This window comes from Cladophialophora psammophila (assembly GCF_000585535.1).
Source record: "Cladophialophora psammophila CBS 110553 chromosome Unknown aczJe-supercont1.11, whole genome shotgun sequence".
Lineage (NCBI taxonomy): Eukaryota > Fungi > Ascomycota > Eurotiomycetes > Chaetothyriales > Herpotrichiellaceae > Cladophialophora > Cladophialophora psammophila.
The window spans coordinates 607,542-628,685 of record NW_006912932.1 but is presented as its reverse complement, the minus strand read 5'-3'; the positions used below and the strand labels follow the sequence as shown (position 1 = coordinate 628,685).

General features: G+C 41.5%; 4 protein-coding genes across 4 annotated transcripts; all 4 read left to right on the top strand.

Moving 5' to 3' along the window:
• Nucleotides 1-1,195: 1,195 nt before the first annotated feature.
• Nucleotides 1,196-1,787, top strand: A1O5_07443 (uncharacterized protein; the record flags this gene model as incomplete). Its single annotated transcript, XM_007748032.1, has 2 exons — nt 1,196-1,393; nt 1,449-1,787. The coding sequence occupies 2 exons, from the start codon at nt 1,196-1,198 to the stop codon at nt 1,785-1,787; spliced, it is 537 nt and encodes a 178-aa protein (XP_007746222.1).
• A 1,098-nt stretch (nt 1,788-2,885) lies between these two features.
• A1O5_07442 (uncharacterized protein) lies at nt 2,886-4,726 on the top strand (the record flags this gene model as incomplete). Its single annotated transcript, XM_007748031.1, has 3 exons — nt 2,886-3,720; nt 3,769-3,953; nt 4,001-4,726. The coding sequence occupies 3 exons, from the start codon at nt 2,886-2,888 to the stop codon at nt 4,724-4,726; spliced, it is 1,746 nt and encodes a 581-aa protein (XP_007746221.1).
• A 625-nt stretch (nt 4,727-5,351) lies between these two features.
• On the top strand, nt 5,352-6,945 carry A1O5_07441 (uncharacterized protein; the record flags this gene model as incomplete). Its single annotated transcript, XM_007748030.1, has 4 exons — nt 5,352-5,642; nt 5,692-5,746; nt 5,810-6,607; nt 6,659-6,945. The coding sequence occupies 4 exons, from the start codon at nt 5,352-5,354 to the stop codon at nt 6,943-6,945; spliced, it is 1,431 nt and encodes a 476-aa protein (XP_007746220.1).
• A 514-nt stretch (nt 6,946-7,459) lies between these two features.
• A1O5_07440 (uncharacterized protein) lies at nt 7,460-9,381 on the top strand (the record flags this gene model as incomplete). The annotated part of the gene is made up of 4 exons (XM_007748029.1): nt 7,460-7,846; nt 8,005-9,057; nt 9,129-9,263; nt 9,328-9,381. The coding sequence occupies 4 exons, from the start codon at nt 7,460-7,462 to the stop codon at nt 9,379-9,381; spliced, it is 1,629 nt and encodes a 542-aa protein (XP_007746219.1).
• Nucleotides 9,382-21,144: the final 11,763 nt, after the last annotated feature.

The following is a 21,144-nucleotide window of genomic DNA, read 5'->3' as shown; positions in this document are numbered from 1 at the left end:
AGAAGATGCTCACCAGAAATCCACCATGGTAATGGAGCAGCACAGGAACTGACCAAGAGGGTTTCGTTGGGGGGTAAAGCACGTTCAAGGAGAGCTGGAGGTCAGCCGACGTTTTGTAAGTCAGGACCTTACTCTTGTAACCCTCGAAACCGGAAAGCGGTGCAGTGCTCATCTCAACAGCCAGGAACTTGATGGTTGGAAATTTAGAGTGATCTGGGTTGCGCGGGTTACTTATACCAACATCCGGAAGGGTGGTGGCTCGGAAATGCTCTGGCGCCCCAATCGGCAAATGTGGTGGGCGCGAACTTGATATGCTAGGCGGCTTCACATTCATCTGCAAGTTTCGCTCTTCGCTTCGAGGGGTTTGATTTTCATTCTGTTTCCCTTCTTTTCCCAATCGTGGAATCATTGTCCAACTCAACTGCTATGCCCATAGCCCAAATCCTTGCTATGATGGGCAATTGCTCCTTGTATACTACCGTGGGCGTGGTATCTTTCCTATTGGGTACCGTCTATGCTATCTACTACCAATTCTTCCATCCTCTTGCTGGATATCATGGTCCATTCTGGGCGTCAATCACGAAACTTTGGAAGGTATATCATCTTTCGACCCGACACCTCCCCGAAACACTAGCCACCATGCATGAGCATCACGGTGAGGTGGTCAGTGGGTCCCAATGACCTCTCGTTTCGCACCGAATCCGCGACCAGCTTGATTTACAAAGGCGGAAGGTCGCTGCCCGAGACCAAGTTCTACGACGGATTCACAGCTTTCAATCCCAACCTATTCGGGACACAAGATGAATATGTGAGCTTTCCCGTGGACTGGGGAACGCAGCAGGTTGAACTAAACTCGTCCAGATTCACGCCGTTAGGTGTCGCCAGATGGCCCACGCATTCTCGTTGCAATCTATCAAACTGATGGAGCCTTTCATCGATGGACACATCAAAAGTCGACAAGCAGGAATGACCTGTTATCTTGTCTCATAAATGCGGTGGACTCCGTCACGGGAGCGATACTGACAGAAGTGGGCGTCAACACCGAAGCCTTTCATGGTGTAGGACTTCTCGCTTCACAACAACTTGGCTTGACTCTCTAACATTTGATAGGGTTGTTGGATCACATACCATCTCGGGCACCCTAACGCTATTATTCTCACACCTTCGACAGAGCCCTGCTCTTCTCGGTAGAATCATGTGTGAAATCGACCAGAAGTTGCCTAGGGCCGTCGAAGTTGCGTGTCCGGTTGACAGTCTGGAGCAGACGCTGACATGTACAATAGCCTGTATCCAAGAGATCTTTAGGATCAACCCTGCCTTCACGATGACCCTGACACGAAAGGTCACCGCTCAAAGGGAGATGACCATCGACGGACATTTCGTGCCGAGTGGGGTGAGCTTTTTTTTCTGCTTAGCAAAGGGTCTGGTGAAGTTGACCTTCGGCACAGACAACAATCTTCAGCTCCAACCACGTCATGCACCATGATCCCGCCATTTGGGGTCCAACACATGACGTTTACGACCCGGACCGATTCTTGGGCCCGAATGCAGAATCGTGCAAGCGAAACTTGGCACCATTCAGCATGGTTCACAGAATGTGCATCGGTCGGAATATGGCCATGATAAATATTCTCAAGGTTGTCACCACGGTCTTGAAGTGCTCCAAGCTCGAGAGTACGAATCCCAAGGAAAAGATGAGAACCGTCAGTGTTGGCAACTCCGAAAAGGAAGGTCCTCTAGTAGTTCGAGTTCGGAGACGAAATCTCACCGGTAAACCTGGTGCTTAGCATGAACTCGAAATCGGCCCCTATGCATAGAGCGAGGTTGGCGCATCAGGAGATACAAGTGCCGCTTCCCAAGCATCACTGATTCTTGGGTGGTACCAACGATTCAGCCACTGTTCTCATTGTGCCATATCTAGAGTCAAAAGAGAAAGAGAGAAACAGTCATCACGACCAGCTTGCGGCTATAAATGGGCCGCTGTTGTGCATCTTGAGTGCTAACTAGAGAAATAATTAGAGAAATAAAAGAGTAGAGAGAACAGAATTGGGCAATTCTTGAAGCCTCCCCCCATCAAGTTTGTGCCTAGTATCATGCAATATATTTCTCCATGAGAAAATAGCGAAATCCACGAGTAGTAGCTTGAAAAAATAGTAATAATGTCGTATTCCCCCCCCCCCCCCCCAAAAGAGTCAACCAGGACAGACTTACGTAAACGGCGTTGTATATTTTCAGTATTTATGCTCCTGCGCAGTACTCTCAGTGATGGATTAGTCTATAGCATTTTGGACGTCTCTGAGACGACACAAGCTGTTGGGGAAAAGAGGTCCTAGCACTGTCAAAGAAGCCTGTACAGTTACGGCGACTGCTACTTAGTACCAGGTTAAACTGCCGTTCGAAACACTCTGCATGTGCTCGGTAAATAGGACATCAAGAGAGGCATTGGAAACACACAGATAAATTTGGCGTGACATGCAAAGATCGGACCCTTAACCGCCCTTCGTACATCAGGCAGTCCCGTCGTCAAAAGCCGATCCTGAAGCCCCAAAATTATCCCAAAGGCATGGCCTTTTCGGTATTGGTGACGGCTGCCTCGGAAAAATGTGGACGCCCACATCCCACCCCATTATCGTGTGGGGCTTTGGCGCCTCGGCGTCACCTACCACTGACTCCCTCGGTACGCTAGCGGAGGGAGCGCCACAGAGTGTCTTCCGCTAGTATAGAGAGAGCAACCATGTTACTGAGGCCGACACCTCGGTTCACTGGGGGCTCCTGGAACCATAACAAAAGTGCAGAAAGCATACTAAATGCCATGATTCTCCTCATTCTTGTCCTGCGTCGAAGATCAGCTCAGGGTCTCGAAATTTCGAGGCACTCGTTTCAACATGACAACCTCTGCTGTAGCAAACGAGCCGCTGGCTTATCGGCAGCCAGAAGGAAGCGCGCCACGAGAGTCACAGTCCGTCAAACGACCATTAGTTTTGCCTCCGGGCACAGACAATGACAAGTTCCAGAGATTTATTGAGGAGATTGCCAGTGTCACGGGCAGCGAGAACGTGACGGTGATTTCCGATGAGGCAGAGCTCTACCATGACAACTACCTCGACCCGGGTAAAGCCCATGATATGTTCCACATTGTCTACAAGACTAGACTCGTCAGCTCTGCGGTCGTCGCACCGAGAAATGTCCCCGATGTCCAGTCAATTATGAAGATCTGCAACATGTTCGAGATTCCAGTATGGCCCTTTTCCATTGGCCGCAACGTTGGCTATGGGGGTGCTGCCCCGAGAGTTCCAGGAAGTGTAGGTCTCGACATGGGCCGGCACATGAACAAAGTTCTCGAAGTCAATGTGGAGGGAGCATACGCCCTCCTTGAGCCAGGAGTGACATTCTCCGCCCTACACGAATACCTGGTGACTAACAATCTCCGGGATAAACTGTGGGTCGACGTTCCAGATCTTGGTGGCGGCTCTATCATTGGAAATACCATCGAGAGAGGAGTCGGATACACACCCTATGGTGACCATTGGATGATGCATTGCGGGATGGAGGTGGTTCTTCCCGACGGGACTTTGATTCGAACCGGGATGGGCTCTTTGCCCTCTCCAGACGAGGATTCATCTCTACCACCACATGAACAGCCGCCAAATAAGTGCTGGCAGCTTTTCAACTACGGCTTCGGACCTTACAACGACGGAATCTTCTCTCAGTCGTCCCTTGGTAAGCTGCCTTTGTATAGTTGAAAAGGCAATCTGCTAATTTTCTAAGGAATTGTTGTCAAGATGGGGATGTGGCTAATGGTCAATCCTGGAGGCTACCAATCTTATTTAATCACCATTCCGCGCGACGAAGATTTACACCAGGCTATTGAGACGATTCGCCCGCTTCGTGTGGGCATGGTCCTGCAGAATGTCCCTACGTTGCGACATATTCTGCTGGATGCTGCAGTGATGGTAATTTTAACTCTCTCTCCGAACTGAGTAAGCCTAACAATATCTAGGGAGACCGCAAAAGCTACACCAACGAGGACCGCCCACTAAACGACGCGGAACTAGACGCGATCGCAGCTTCTCTTGGACTTGGGCGCTGGAACTTTTACGGCGCGCTTTATGGACCAGAGCCGGTCCGAGTGGCTATGTGGCAAGTCATAAAAGCCTCTTTCTCCTCAATCAAGGGAGTTAAGTTTTTCTTTCCGGAGGAGATGCCCGATAATGTTGTGCTACAAACTCGCCACCTAACGCTCCAAGGAATTCCTACCATGACTGAGCTAAAATGGGTCGATTGGCTACCCAATGGCGCGCATCTTTTCTTTAGCCCCATTGCAAAGGTGACAGGTGAGGATGCTGTGGCACAATACGAAGTAACACGCCGTCGAAGCGAGGAATTTGGCTTCGACTTCATCGGGACTTTTATCGTCGGGATGAGAGAGATGCATCATATTGTGTGTATAGTCTTCGATAAAAAGGATCCCGATAGTCGACAACGAGCCCATCGACTGATCAAAATCCTGATTGACGATGCCGCTGCACGAGGCTGGGGCGAGTATCGGACTCATCTTGCGCTGATGGACCAGATCGCAAGCACATACAATTTCAACAACAACTCGATGATGAGGCTGAACGAAGCAATCAAGAATGCATTGGATCCCAAAGGTATCCTGGCTCCGGGAAAAAATGGTATCTGGCCGAAGAACTATGATCCTAGTATGTACAAAATTGAGATATAACTTGGCAGCTAGAACGAGATGGTTCTGGGTCAAGGCTCCCCAAGCAGGTCGTTAGTGTCAAATGGAGAGGAAATGAAGGGGTTACCCATAGGACATAGATCAAGGTGCATCTGCCGATCAAAACTTGGGTTCATACGTACATCTCTTCCACTAATGTGAAGCGTTGGTTGTATAAGCCTGCAGGCACATGGAAACAGTCCTGTAATTAGTGATAGATGAGGCAAGATTACACGGCTCAGGCCACGCCGACATAGTCTTTCCCACTACTTTCCAGTTGAGCTTTTTATTTCGGCAAATCTGGGCAACCGAGCAACCTCATGCCGCGGGCGTTGCACGTTGGTGATATTGCGCCAGTAGTACATTGGGCGAACAACCTCGGCACCTAGACATGCTCTCCATGAACTAGAACTCTGGGTTCGACGACCGGACCACGAGTCGGTGCACGTTGAGCGTCACGACCTTGGTCAGAGGATTGTGCGTACAAACCTTCCGTTGACCCCTCCAAAGCGCAACGAACCAATCAAGCCGTAACTCGTCGGTGGCTACTCGATAGTACTTTAGTTCGTAGTATGTTCATAAGCCTCAGGAGAGGTAGGAGGAGCAAGTAGCTCAACTGGTTTGCACAATGAAGGACGATCAATTCTACCAGTTCTACAATTGCATAGAGGGGGGGCTGCACTCCGGATCTCAACAGCGGCGTGCAGTGGACCCTTCAACCACAAAGGAACTCTGGGACGTCCCGTTAGCGACTCCTGATGACCTGGAAAAAGCAGTCAAGTCAGCAACAAACGCGTTCCCTTCCTGGTCCTCAACCAAATGGGAAGAGCGAGCCAGCCTTCTACGCAAAGCTTACGATGTACTTGCATCGAAACGAGAACAGATGGCTCTCCTATTGAAGCTGGAGACGGGGAAACCTGTGAGAAAGTAGCCTTGCTAAAGGATATCTAGAACTGACGGCACTGTAGCTTCGATTTGCGAGATTGGAAGTAGAACACTCATTGGGATGGTTGAACTATCACGGTACGGTTCGCCTGACATCCTCGCCACTTCCTTGCAGCCGATCCCTAACACACACAATACCAGCAAACCTCGGTCCAATTAGCCCGAAAATCCTCCAAGACGACGAAGAATTTCAGCTTGCGATTCACAGAGTCCCAGTTGGTGTCGTTGCCGCTATATGCCCCTGGAACTATCCTCTTGTCCTCGCCATGGGCAAAATATGCGCGTCATTGAGCACTGGCAACTGTGTGATTGTCAAGCCATCGCCCTTCACCCCATACAGTGTGGTCAAGTTCGTTGAATTGGTCCAAGGCCTGTTCCCTCCAGGAGTCATTCAAGCCCTGAACGGTGACGACCGCTTAGGTCCTCGGATGTGCCAACACGCCGGAATTCAAAAGATTAGCTTCACAGGGTCCATCAAGACCGGGAAGGCCATCATGGCTGCCGCTGCACCTACGTTGAAAAGACTGACACTGGAGCTAGGAGGCAATGGAGCCTCGATTATTTGTCCGGACGTCGATATATCCAAGACTGCTGTTCAAGTTGCGATCGGATCATTCACCAACTCGGGACAGTACTGTCTCGCGAGCAAGCGGCTATATGTTCACGAGTCCATTTATGACACGTTTTTGAAGGACTTCGTCAACGAGGTCAAGTCTTGGAATACTGATGAAAAGGAGGACGGCGACAGCATGTCACTGGGCCCTGTACAGAACGCCATGCAGTACGAAATCGTGAGAGGCTTCATTAGGGACTGTCGGGACAAGGGATACCATTTTGCTCTAGGCGGTGACACAGGCACGCAGTCCAGTTTCATGCTGAAACCGACGGTGGTGGACAACCCTCCCGACGACTCGGCCATTGTCAAGGAAGAACCATTTGGTGCATCCTCGCTGGCCTCGAAGTTTTTGTCACTAAGCTAACATGATGCAGGACCAATTGTACCTGTGATGAAATGGAAGACCGAAGAAGAAGTGATTAGGAGGGTCAATGATACCAACACAGGACTGGGAGGCGCAGTGTGGTCTTCTGACGTGCGCAAGGCGTTCACTTTGGCAGAGCGGGTGCAGGCGGGTGCAGTCTGGATCAACGGCTTTGAAAGACCTCTGCCGCATGCTCACCTCGCTGGACATAAGGAGAGTGGGCTTGGAGGCGAATGGGGTGAAGAGGGTTTGGTTTCCTACACAGAGCCAAAAACATTTCACTGGTACAAGAAATAGGCTCCAATATTGTCGATGTGAAAGAACGGACAAGAAAAGAATCGTTTAACCATATCTGCCGAGCACTTTCGTTCCTGGTATCCATAGAATCGCGATCCCTATGGAATAATCTGGAGCCCAGGATCTAATTACGGAGGGACATCGGACAGCTTGCCAATCAAGAACGACTACTCCATACACGGCAGCCATGATCATTCTCATTATTCCCTTATCCCATTCCGGAGGTCGTAAGTCCGCGGCGGTGCCCACCTGGAAGGAGATGGCTGGCTCCGCGGAGCACCCACATCTGACCGAGGGAGAACCAAATTCCATCTATAGCCTTTCCGGGTGCGGGGTGCGGGGCTTGGGGAATAGCGCGGTGCCTTTCTGGGGCATGTTCATGATCCTCCTAATTTGGCGTTAAATGCAGCCCACAGAGGCTTTCAAGGACCGACCCCAGCGACTTGTACATAAATGTGAGACAATATTGAAAGACATCTCTTTCCTTGCGGACTTGATGTTGCATTCAACAGACATGAACTTCTTCCCAGACGCCATTGTGAACCGGAATGCCACCCATTCTGTGGCATCTGGCAGAACTGGTCAACCACCCTCGCTCATTGCTTCCCTTCTAGCTAACGCAGATTGGAAATTCCTAGGTGCATTGTTCATTTTTGTATACGTCGTCCAGGCCATATACTATTGTTGGTTTCATCAACTATGCCAAGTTCCGGGGCCATTCCTGGCACGTTTCAGTCAGGCCTGGAGAAATATTCGCTATTTCAAAGGTACCTGGTTACGGGATGTGACTGAACTCCACGAGAAATATGGAAATGTCGTCAGGATTGCGCCGAATGAAGTCAGTTTCGTTGATCGAGATGCTCTTCGCGCACTCTATGGTCACGGTAAAGTGTCCCAGAAGGTTAGTGCTTCAATTCTTTCTTGGAATTTTTTTTTGGCGGATTCAAGGTTCGCTTTTCCGCGAATGTGCTAACAATATCACAGACAAATTGGTATCACTCCTGGTACGCCTTTCCTTGTATTTTTCAAAACATCTTTACATATTAGCATCTTCAGCAGCACCCCAAGTTGATTAACAGGCTTCTCTATCGTAGGTACGTGCCGAATATGCAGATCTCGTTCTTTGCTGCCACGGATATCAAACTTCATCGGCATCTTCGAAGCCGTGTCACGGCTGCTTACTCCATGTCCTCCATGTTGTCCATGGAAAGCCTAATCCAAGATGTGGCCAACCAAGGTTGGGCGAAGTTCAGAGAGCTCGTGGCTAGGGGTCAGCCTATTGAACTCGATAAATGGGTGAACTACTTCACCTTTGATGTTGTCGGTACACTCGCACTGGGCGGGCCTCTCGGTATGATTCAGCAAGAGAAGGACGTCGATGGCATCATCGGTAGTATACATGATGGATTCTGGCTGATGGCTAACATGGGGAACATGCCTCTCCAGATGTTCTGGTTCAACAATCCAGTCGCTCAATGGCTCATCAAAAAAGTGGGTGGGAAAAGATTGAATGCTTTCAGCGTGTTTCTCGACTGGCTTGAGGTCAGGGTGGATAGCCGCATGAAGAACGGTTTAGGAGGCCAACGTCGAGACTTGCTTCAGCACTTCATTGATGCAAAGGATCAATCCGGGAACCCGGTCAAGAAAGGAGATGTCATGATCGAAGGCGTCAATATCTTGGGGGCCGGAGCCGACACCACTACCGTAGCGATTCTAGCCGTACTTGGTGCGGTGCTGCAAAATCCGAGTCACAAGCAGCGTCTCATGGCAGAAATCGACCAGGCATACAAAGACCTAGGTCTCACAGACAAAGAGGAGATCAGCTTCAAAGATTGCGAGAACCTACCCTTTTTGTCCGCCGTCGTCAAAGAAAGCATGCGGCTGCACCCTTCGATTACATATCAGCTTCCTCGAGTGCTCCCTGCAGAGGGTTTGCAAGTTGGAAAGTATCATTTTGATCAGAATGTAGTCTGCGGGATTAGTGCAGCTTCGATGAACAGATCGGTGGATATTTTCGGCCCTAACGCGAGTCGGTGGGTACCCGAGCGATGGATTGCCGAATCAGAGGCCGACAAGGGTCGTATCGGTGGTATGAATCGGGACTTGACCACGGTAAGCCGCGCCCTCCTGTCCAATCACAGTCCCCCTGGCCATCCCTGATGGCTGACTAGCTGCGCTTCCAGTTTGGAATGGGAAGTAGGAGTTGCATCGGTCGCAATCTAGCACTCATCGAAGTGCACAAATACATTGCACAATTTTTCCGCCACTTCGACGCAGAGATTGTCAACAAGGACCACCCATGGGTGACGAAATCACAGGTGAGTGGTTCCACGGAATTTGTCCGTCAACTGGGAGGATTGGCGTTGACGATGATCGATCTAGTGGTTTGCAATTCAGAGGAAATTCTGGGTAGTCCTCAAAGAACGACAACATTGAAAGACGCCTCTAAGTCTGGAGTCTTGGGAGATGATTCTTCTCGAGCACCTCTACGACTAGATAGAGAGGGGAGAAGAGAGTTTATACCAAGAAATATGAGGGATCAAGAGAGTAGGCTGATATTACAGAGTTCCGAAAGCGCACATGGCCGAGCGGCAAGGCCGAGATTTGTTACATCTCTATGCAAATCCGCGACAGCGAGGTTAGTTTTCGCAGAATTAAAAACGCCACCGAATGAGGAACACTGTTATATACGATCTTAGTGAGTCTGCCATGTAAATAATATGCCAAGTGTTGTCAATTCGACTCGATATTGTTGACTCTCTCTCCCCCCTCTCTTAGCAACAACTGGCGAGATTAGAGAGACTAATATAGCCATCAACAGGGCAAGAATGAGTGTACGGAAGGGTTGTTAAAATGAGCGAATTCAGTTAAACTCAAGACTGCACAAGGCTGACACTTTGTATAGACATTCCCAAATGCGATAGATTTATCCCCTACGTACATCGGCAATTTTTCCCGCGGCCCAGAGCATTCCCGAATGCCGTGGTGGCCCAGCGAGCCCAGCGCCGCTCATGGGACGCTAAGCTAACATCTGTGAGAGCCCACGCCTACTATTAGTTATCAACGCCGCCCTACTATAACTATAAGTGCGCATCACATTGCTTAATATGTTCTTAATCGATACTCGTAGTCATAAAAGGGCGGGCAGTGCTGAACAATTCATAGTGTTGGCTGTGTGCCATTCTTTATAGATTTAACAGAGTATTCTATGTTTTTAATGTCGTCTACCTATTTCTAAGTGTTTCGTCGGCCCTTTCCTACTTCTTAACGCCGTCGCCGTGCTAGGCGCTCCCTGCCCTAGCCGCTGTCTCCCTGGGAGTGGTGTTAGTTATGATGTTACTCTATTAGCGTTAACTAGAAACGAGTTCTCGATTCCCGACCTACTGGATAGGTCTCTGTGCGTTGTTGTATATATACGTCGAACCCTAAAGTGCTCTATTACACTATATCTTAGTACATTCATTCGAAGCCTATAATTAAATCCGTACTTAGTTATATCTAGTTATATTAAGTACATTATATTCCAGTATATATATAGAGTACTACTATATCTATTTATATCTAATTATTTCTGTTTATATTCAGTATGTTCGCGTTTAATTATACGTACTATCTACTGCTTAATTATTCACATCCGACACTAATCATCTATAGTAGTCTTAGTGTTCCTTAGGTTGTGATAGTTTTATTCTCTTAATTTAACTACGCTTATTATTCTTATCATCCGATAATATAATAGGTTTATCGTCATTAATATTTATCTTGTCATCCGCTCCACTTAACTCATCACTATCGTTTTCCTCCGAATCGTCGTTCGAGGTATCGGTAGTCACTGTATCTACGATTTTATTTAGTGCCTATAAATTAATTCGGTTGGTGAATTTCTCTCGACCGAGTCTTCTTTAGTGTAAGGCCACTTTAGACGAGAAGTTATCGCAGTATAATTTAAAGATATTAAGGTCATTCTAGTTAAAGTTATCTCTGCGTAACATTCGACCGATTATTTACTCGTGTAGTCCGGGGTCGCCTTACTATTTCATTAAGATAACGAATTAAGCTCTTATTAATGTTAGGCCTATACCTAATGCTTCTAACACACCAATAAGAATATTGACTTCATCCTCATTCTGAAAGTTAACTAATACCTAGTGACGTAGAGCTTTATCTATAGAACCGTATACGAAGGCCGTAATAATCTTAAATAATAAAGTCTAAGCCATTACGTCCTTAATGTACTATACTCGGTTAGCCTTTAACTATAGTCATTTCTTTAACCCGAATATACCTTAAATATGACGAGGGTAGTTTCGTTATTTTTCGCGAAAACAATATCCTTCGAGGGTCTCCTAAGAAAGTCTATCTTCTAGAGCTACTCGATAAGAATAGACTATAGAATCGGAAATTTTAGAGCGCTATTTATTAGAAGTGTTAGATGTCGGTGATATATACTTTTAGCCGCGTCGTCGATGTTTTTAGTGAAGACTTTTCATTTCTTTATATATTTCACTCCGAAGTCGAATTTTTCAGGGCTATCTACGATCTTTAAGTGCTTATTGTTAGCGTAGACTCTTACGAGTCCCGGTAAAGTCGTATATTTCTGTAGGATCGAGGATAAACTACTAAATATCGGCTCGCTACCCGTTATTTTATTCTTATTTTTAGCTGCTTATAGTTTGTCATTAAAACTTTTGTAAAGTGTTGTTCTAACGTAGTTTATATTTACCTTACTTATCTAGATCGTATAAAGACGATAATATATACGCGGGAGCGGGAGGAGAATCTTTCCATTAAGCTACTTAGTATCTCTCGTACGCTGGATTATAATTACTAATAGTAACGTTATTTATTCCATCGTGTATTGCTCCTTCTCTCTTGGCCACCGAGTAGTCAGTTCGTATAGTCCGAACGGCGTGTACGATCTCTAGAAGTCGTTCTTCATACGTGACTCTATTTACTACTAATTTTTAGGTTAGTTTAGCGATCTTAGAGTAACACCGTTTAGAAGTTCCTTACGTTTCTTAAGATACGCGTAGAGTATTCAGAGAGAAGATATCCTTACTAGGTCTCTTGCGCCGAGTCGAATTAATGTGCCTAACATCATTATGATCTTAGGCGTTGTGAGACGATTTCATTTAGAGCGCTCGAAGATGAGTTCTCGCGCATTCGTCATCATTGAGTTCGAGATACTTAGTTCCTAATGAAATTTATCTCGAGTGTATCGGCTATATAGGAGTTTATAAATTTCGGTATTAACTATATTCGTCTTATATAATGGCGCGGCGATAATGAAGACGTATCGATAAAGCCCGATGAGAGACTTTTCGGCTCGTATGAAGAGAGTGCGGGTATCGTTCTTTTCTATATAAAGTTCCCGAACATTAGTTTTCATTACTTTATTACTTATCTATAGCTGAGCGCGTTAAGTCTTCTTACCCGACTCTTTAGTTATTTATGCGTAAACGTAGAACTTAAATTTATTCGTCTTTATATTCACTTACTTATATTATTCTTTAATTATATTAATGAGAAGAACATTAGATATCACCAATATTATCGTCCCTAATGTAGGTCGTATCTTAAATAACGGGTTTCTCTCTACGTAAGAATAATAGATCGCGAATGACTTAAGCGAAGAATAGAATATATTTTTATTTTATTAGTAATCTCTCCCGGATACTAGTAAATACGTCGACTAAATTTAAGAGTCGAAGAATGCCCGAGCTCTATCGACTTCGTTCTATACTCTTTCTAAGAGCGTAGTCGTCGTAATAATCGTTGTAAATTAAGTAGACTTACTAAATCTAGGTTAGTCTACTAATAGAATCGTATCTGTCGAGGAAATAGTAGTACTATCTACTTATCGAATATCGCGTAACTCAATGCGTAGAGTGAAATAGATTCCGTATAGTTAGTATACTCGTAGTGAGCGAAGTATATCGTCGATATAGAACTCGTCATCGTACCGTCTCACTTGCTCGACGTCGACTTTAAAGAAGATATATATCTCTTTAAGTATTTTAGAGCTGAGCTATATAAACTTTTCTCGCTGTGCTTAAAGAACTATCTACTAATCTAATATAGTACGATCTATCTTATCTTCGTCACCGTCGATAGTGATAGAGTCATCGTCGAGTGGTCTTTCGTTACCTTTACCGATCTATATAAAGTTATTGTCGTAATAATTTATTATCTATAGATTTCCGATGCTACTAAGAGTATCTATATCTCGCTATAATAGAAGTTTCTCTAGAGGTTTTAAATAGTCGTGACTAAACGTCGAGAGTATTTTCTTTAGTAGTGGTCGTATTTTATCGTCGTCTTCACTATAATTATTATTACTATAGTTATCTTCGGTAACTCCTTCAGTAGTATCTTCTCTAAGAGTATCTTCTCTAAGAGTATCTTCTCTAAGAGTATCTTCTTTAAGAGTATCTTCTTTAAGAGTATCTTCTTTAAGAGTATTTTCTTTTAGAGTATCTTCTTTTAGAGTATCTTCTTTTAGAGTATCTTCTTCTAGAGTATCTTCTTTTAGAGTATCTTCTTTTAGAGTATCTTCTTCTAAAGTATCTTCTTTTAGAGTATTTTCTTTTAGAGTATCTTCTTTAAGAGTATCTTCTTTAAGAGTATTTTCTTTCTCGGATTTAAACTAAAGAGAGAGAGAGTTCGTATTCTCCGTACTAATATTTAGTTCGTCTTCTAGTTTAATCTTTTTTATAGGTAGCTAGTCTTTCTTAACTAACTAAATATTCTTCGGGAGAGATTTAGAGATCTTTCTTCTTCTTTTCGGATTTATGGAATACTAAGATATAAGAATCTAGTCTGTGTCTTACGGAGTCTAAAGAGTTTCTACTTAAACTTAGCTATCCGGGCTTAGTTGAACTTCGCTATTTAATTCTAGTTAATCGTATTTAATGCTATTCGTAATTTTATTAGCCGGATCGTTAAGCTCGGGTTAGCGTAATGGTCGATTTAATACTATTAGAATAAATATAGTTAGTTTTGGATATCACTAGTTAGATATGACTCGAACTTATATCTAGAGACTTTACTATAGTGAGTAACGAGAATTAATTTCTTCTCTCTATTACGAGCTCTCTTTAGTAACGCTCTAAGGATTTTTATATAGTCGACGATAACTCCCTTAGTGCCTCCTAATAAAATTTTAAAAAAAATATATTTCTGTGATTTATCACTAGAGAAAGCTTTACTTATGCACTTAGCTTTGAAATCGTTGAATATAATGTCACCGCTTAGTCCGCGTAATATTGTTCGGTAGTATGTCTCTAAGTCTTCATCCGTTTTAATTATGATAAGATCGATATTATTCTTATCTAAAGGCTCTTCTATCTTAACGGCGAAACTTTTTCTTAAATTAGGAGTAGAAACTGTAGAAATTTTAAATAAGACGCTAAGTAGATCATTCTTCTATTTAGCGCGTCTTTCTCGTCTTCTTCTCGTATTCTATACATTACGAACTATATACGAAATAGCCTTGTTAACGTTCTCGGCCTTTTCTCCTTAACTCTCTGCCTATATTAATATTATTTTAAGAGTAATCTAATCTTTTAATTTCTAAACGATTATATTAATTATTTATCGCTCGGCCGTTGACGCTAGGGTTTATTTAGGAGCGATTAGAAATTTATATAAGAGTTTCTCGATCGGGCTAACTATGGCTTCATAGTCGGCTTAACTACAGTGTAAAACGCGTTAGATATCTTCTAAGTTCGTAGACTTATTTAGTTTATCGAGTGTAGCCTTCGGGGATTAACTTTATAAAGTCTTAGTAGGTTTCTACTTAGCCATTAATATAGTGGTGTTATTACTCATCTTATCTTTGTCTTTATGTAAATATTGATTATCGATTTATTTACTTAATAACGACGTAGTTAGAAATGAAGAATAGAACTCGTGGTTAATTATAGAGTAAGACTAAAGTAAGTGAGAAATAAGATATAAATAAGGTCTAATTAGGTCTAGTAGAATTATCGAATGTGACTAGATTCTTTTATCTCTTATTCGATTCGAATTATTATCTAGCTTAGCGGGTGCGGTGTAATATTACCGGTAGGGAAGTTATGTCTTAATGCCTAGATATCTAATATTGTTAAATATTTTCAAAGGTCCGTGTCCTCTTATTACTAGGTTTATACTATATGAATTAAAACGTAAGACTTAGTGGTCCGCGGTATCTTAAACTTCTAAACGTTTAAGGACCATGAGGATAGGAGCGTACTGGTTTCGTATAGTCTTTCTCAATGTTTTTAGTGCTCGCCCGCCCAATATATATTTAGCTTCCGAATGATCTATGTCTATACCATCGTCGTTAAACTATTATAAGGCTCGTTTAGCGGCGATTCCTTAATCTTTTAGATCGTAAGGATTATAATAATGTAAGGAAAGTATACCGTTATAATTAAATAAGCGTAAGGTGTACCGACTTACGGTTTCTTAATCTTTAAGTGAATAAGGTCCATAGCGAAATAAGAGAAATATATTATCGTTATTAAATTATTAAAAGTCTATATCTACGCCCGTCTAGATTAAAAGCGTAGCCATAGAGTAAGCTCTTAAGAGTTTATAGAAGAAGCCGCCCGAGTAGAGAGTAAGAATATACGTAGAAAAGAATCGTCGACCCGCGGTTACTTAATCTTCTAAATGGTAAGAATTATAATAATGTAAGGAAAGTATATCGTTATGATTAAATGAGCGTAAGGCGTATCGACTTACGGTTTCTCGATCTTTAAATGAATAAGATTCGTAACGAAGTGAGAGAAATATATTATCGTTATTAAACTATTAAAAGTCTATATCTACGCCTATCTAGATTAAAAGCGTAACTATAGAGTAAGCTCTTAAGAGCTTATAAAAGAAGCCGCCTAAGTTAAGAGTGAGAGTCTACGTAAAAAAAGAATAATAGCGAGATAGAAGTAAGCCTCGAAGATCTTAAGAAGTTACCCGTACTAAAGTCTTTAATCTATAAACTCGGTAGACCTAGTTTATATATTATATATTCGAAATTAATGACCGTCGACGTAGAGAACTTTTACTCGATTCGCGAGCCTCTACTTATAAATAAATATATACCCGCACTTATAAATAATTCTCATTAAGAGGGTATACTTTCGATGTAACTTAATGATTACGCCACTCCTAAGCACTATAGAAACGAGTCGCTTAGGGCTATATATCGTCGGGGAGAGGCTAGAGATAAGAACTTTATAAGATCTCGTCTTTCGAAAGATTATATAGACGTAGTTCCGTCTATATACGATTTCTAGAACTTCTAAGTAGAGAGAATCATAACGAAGTTAAAAGATTATATCGTTGCTCTTAAGTTATCATAAGATTAATTGAGTTACGGTTTCCTCGGCTTCCATTACTATAGTGAAGATAGAGGAGGAAAGTAATATACGTTAAGAGTTAGAGTTTCGCTCCTCCCGCCGATATAGATTTTATCTATCTTTTCGTACTTTATATAGACTTCTTATAAACCTTAGCTCTTCCTTATATAGAGCTCTTAGATACTTTCTCGTAGGATTGCTCGTTGTCGATAAATCCTTAATAGAGACTCGATAAATAAGGCGTAAAGAGTAGTTAGCGGATAGGTCGGCGAATAATTACCGTATATATAGTAGAGAGAGAATAGAATATATAGTTTTAGTAGATTAATTTACTATACGATCGTATATAGTATTCCGTCGGTTCACTAAGATTATATTTAGTTATAAATTTTTTTAATCTTCGATTCATCGTATTTTCGAAGTACGGCGCGTTGTTATCTTCGTCTATATTAAACTATACGCGTTTTAGTTTAATTCGCGAGAGTAAATACGTCATTCGTTTTTCTTTCGATGATATCGATTTATATCGAGATCGTCCTAGGTAAGTTTTCGAGTCTCCGTTCGTATAGGAATCGGAGAATTTACTTTAGCTTTAATTAACGAGGTTAACTAAGTAATTCAGTAGTTAGTGTATATTGCTATAAAGATATACTTAAAGCTTTGTCTATATACATAGAATAATACTGAACGAATCTTTCGAAATCTAGCCGAATCTAATATCTATATAATTAGTTCGGACCGTGTATAACTAGTTAAGACTAGCGCTAACTCATTCTTTTCCTTTTTCTTACTAACTATTTAAGTCTACGATAGAACTTACACTAGATACTTAAATCCTAGAAGTATATTATATTAACTATTTAAACTAGAATATATTACCTAACGCCCTATCTACTCGTTTACTATTATTGATATATATCGTCTAATTTAGTATAACTTAACGCGAATTAAGTAGTATATCTAATACTCTTACACCTTCTTAATATCTACGTTTTTCTTAATATAGAATCGGTGTCACGATATAGCTCGCAATTATTCTTTTTATCATAGACCCCTCTAGGGCATCCGCGGAGTTATACGATATACTAAATTCTGTAATGATGAAGCGATAGTTTCGCGTTAGCGTTATAATCATAACGTATAAGATTAAAAATCCGATCTAGTCGGTTTATAAGGATATAGCTATCGGTCGGTAGATACGGCTTTCATAGAGGAGAACGTCGACGTACTTAGCTTTAGCTAGAGTTATAGCTAAATAATAGAAGGCGAAGATAGTCTTATAGGCAACGATAGCGATATAGATTTTAATCGATCCTCGATCTCCGAGGCGATAACGGAAAAGATATACTACTCTTCCCGTATAACGATGTCTTTAGGCGCTACGACTATGGTCGATATATACTTTAAAGTGGAAGGTGAATCGGTATCTTCTAGTTATAGTTATATAGATAATAATACGTCGTCGCTAGCTTACCCTACACTATTTACTCCGCTACTATAATTACTACCGGTACACCCTCTTAACTAAGTGTATACGAGTTAATTCTATTTATTCCGAAATCTCGTAGAGTATAAGCTCTATTCGTGGCTATTCCGAATAAAAGCCACCACTAATAATATAAAGAAGTTCTTCGATATTTATATCGCGCCATAGAAATAGTTAATAGATATTAAGTCCGTCGCGGCTTAGAAACGTATCTTACATCGAATTTCATACGGCATTCTAGATAATAATATTATGGAGAGTACTATCTCTATGAATAATCCCGAGACGGGCTAATAGTTAAAGTATATCGTTAGGTATCGCTTAATTATTATCATTATTCGGTTTTTAATCGGTTATATCCCATTCAAACCGAATCTAGCGTACGCTCCGGTCCGCCTATTTAAAGATGAAGAGAGAACTATATCTATTTAGAATGAGATACACACTAGATCCTAGTGGTGAGATTAATAGAAGTTACTTCCGTTCGGATCGATACTTATATTAGTTTTAATTGCGTTCGATAAAATCTAGTTAACGCAGCACTATGGTAATAAAGCGTCTTATTCTATCTATGTAACTATTGATAATCTAGATAAGAGAACGCGCCGTTTATAAAAACGTTTAGTAAAGGTTCTTCTAGGTTTTCTTTCTATCGTAACTAAATTCGATCATCGAATGGTCGGGTATTAGTTCTACGAGTTTAAGAGATATATTTTTAATATTGCGATGGGTATTATAACGTAGGGTAAATATTATATTCTTACTTTAATATCTAAAGTCACGATCTTCTATTAACTAATCAGTTACTACTCGAATAGAACTTTAATGTCTAGAAATTAAGAATATTTAACTACGGTGTACGGACGACGTTACTCGATATTATTTTCCTTTAATTAGCGGCTTCATCCTAGACTACGAAGAGTAGACGCTTCTTATCGGAGTAAAGAGCGGCTAATATTATGTGGTGTGTCGCGTTCTACTAGACTAACGTAAGTATCTTACTCCGCTTAAATAATATTCTCTTCGGATTTATCAATATACGTAGGAACGTATACGATCGAAGCGTAGTCGTAAACGTAAACGGAATAAAGATAATTCGAATGACACTGCTATGGATGTAGCCGATGTAATAAGCTTTATGTGGTCTTTCCGTTAAGTTAATATATACGAGATTATATATATTAATATACTTCATTAATACTTTAAGGGTGTCGTATATCGTGTGGTAATCGACTAAGTCTATATAGTGCTGAAGAATACGTATGGTGAGATATAGACGGACGCACTACTTAATGAACGTTTCCGTATCATTCTAAAATTCCTCGGTCTTAAGAGATTTCGAAGTTTTAGTGTTATTTCTTAATGGATAGGAGTTAAGTAGAAGATAATACTTCGATAGCTCGTGCCTACTCTAGTCTTATTAGTCTCAGTCGAGATAATCTAATTTATTCGAGCGATGGTCGACTTTACTCTATATACGTAGTATTATAGCCACGATGGCGATACCATTATATAGATAGAAATAGCTATTAATAGAATAAATATCTTTAAGGAGGTCTTTCGCGGCGTTACGGCCCCGGGCGCGGGGTTTAATATACCTAAACTATACGCGATTACTCATTATTCTATAATAATTCGGAAATTCGGTAGCGCCGATAGCTACGACACAGCGATATTTAAAGCCGACTATAAGTATATCGTTAAGGAATGGTACTAACTAACTAATAAGCGGGAAATATTTAAAGAGTAAATTCTTAAATATAATTAACGATCTCATAATATATTAGTAATATAGAATTTATTAAAGTTTAGAATTTAAGAGACTCTAGTATTAAGCTTAAAAGAGATATTAGCTTAAGTTACCGTAGTAACTAATGCGCGAGATCTTAATACTCTAGAATAGAATATATCGAGAGTAATAGAGAAGAACGCGATTAAGGGTTAGATAAAGAAGATTCCGTTACGATAGAACTATTCGTAACTTAGACGAGGAATCTCTTACTAACGTTAAGCGTCTATCATCGTAAAATTTATATATTTACCTTACTTTCTTAATACTCTCGTAGTATTTATTTAGAAAGAACGACTACGATATACTAATTTAACGTCTAGTAATATTATAATTAATAGAAGAGAAGTCGACTCTTCGTGAATCAATAGATATTCTATCTATATTTACTTATCGCTCTTCTATTAGAAGGCCGACCGCGATGATGGATCGAATACGAATACGCGAGTAAGAGAATTTGTGCGGTGTAACCCTAATTAGTAGAACTAACGTTAATGAAGGCGAGACTTTATCTAAGTATAAGAATACTCAGTAGGCGAGGGAGGCCGGTGGCTTCTCTAGGGCCGCTTATTATCTAGGCTTCTCATCGTAATTAGTATTCTTAATATTAAAGTAGTCGAAGAGCGAGATACGATCTCTATCTATATAGATGCATTCCTCGACGTTTATTCTCTCCGTAACTAAGGAAGATAGAATTCCGTATACGGAATAATCGAGGTATAGCGATATTTTAAATATATTAATGAAGATCATCGAAGTCTTAGTCATCAGCGATTCTATTATCTCGGTCTTATTCTTCGGAGTATACATTTAGTTTCTATATCGGAGACGAAAAATAATATTCTTTATATTAATTTCTATATCGATTGGGATTAATATACCACCGTGTTTAATAGCGATTTCTTAAAGAAAGACGAGAAGATTATGCATCGTCTCTATAGAAGGAATAGCTAGTATAAGAGACTTAGAGTTTCGAAATCCTCGAAATCAATTTAAAGTACTATAATAGAGTACTTTAGTGTTCGACTTATACGTACGAGAACGCGTAGAGATCTATCCAGCGGGCCGGATATAAGAACGCTAATTTAGCTACGACTAGTATAAATACACTATATAACTAAAGATATCGCTGGAAGGAGACGACGTCTAACGATAATGGGTGATAGAGGAAATTCTTAATACGTAAGCGAAACAATAGTAATTAAAAGACTCTATATTATATATAAGAGAATGATAGAAATATTAGCGTAATTAACTCTCTAATATTATTATCTATAATCGCTAGCGTCGTTTTGTGTTCGCTAGTGTTATTAATAAAAGCTCTTCTAGCCCTTATTTAGTTATATGTCTAGACATTTATAGTCTCGCGTCACTATGCCTCGCTGAAATTAGGTTTAATAGCGTTTATTAATAATAGTGATGTTTAAGTATGGGAGTCTCGCTCTCTGGTGGTATTCGCTAAGTAACCTTTTGTGTACGCTACTTAAATTAGATGTTGGAGGTATTAGATCTAGCTAGAAGTCTTAGCTATGGCCGGAGGGATTAGATGTGGTTCGGAGTGTTAGATATAGTTAGAAGTA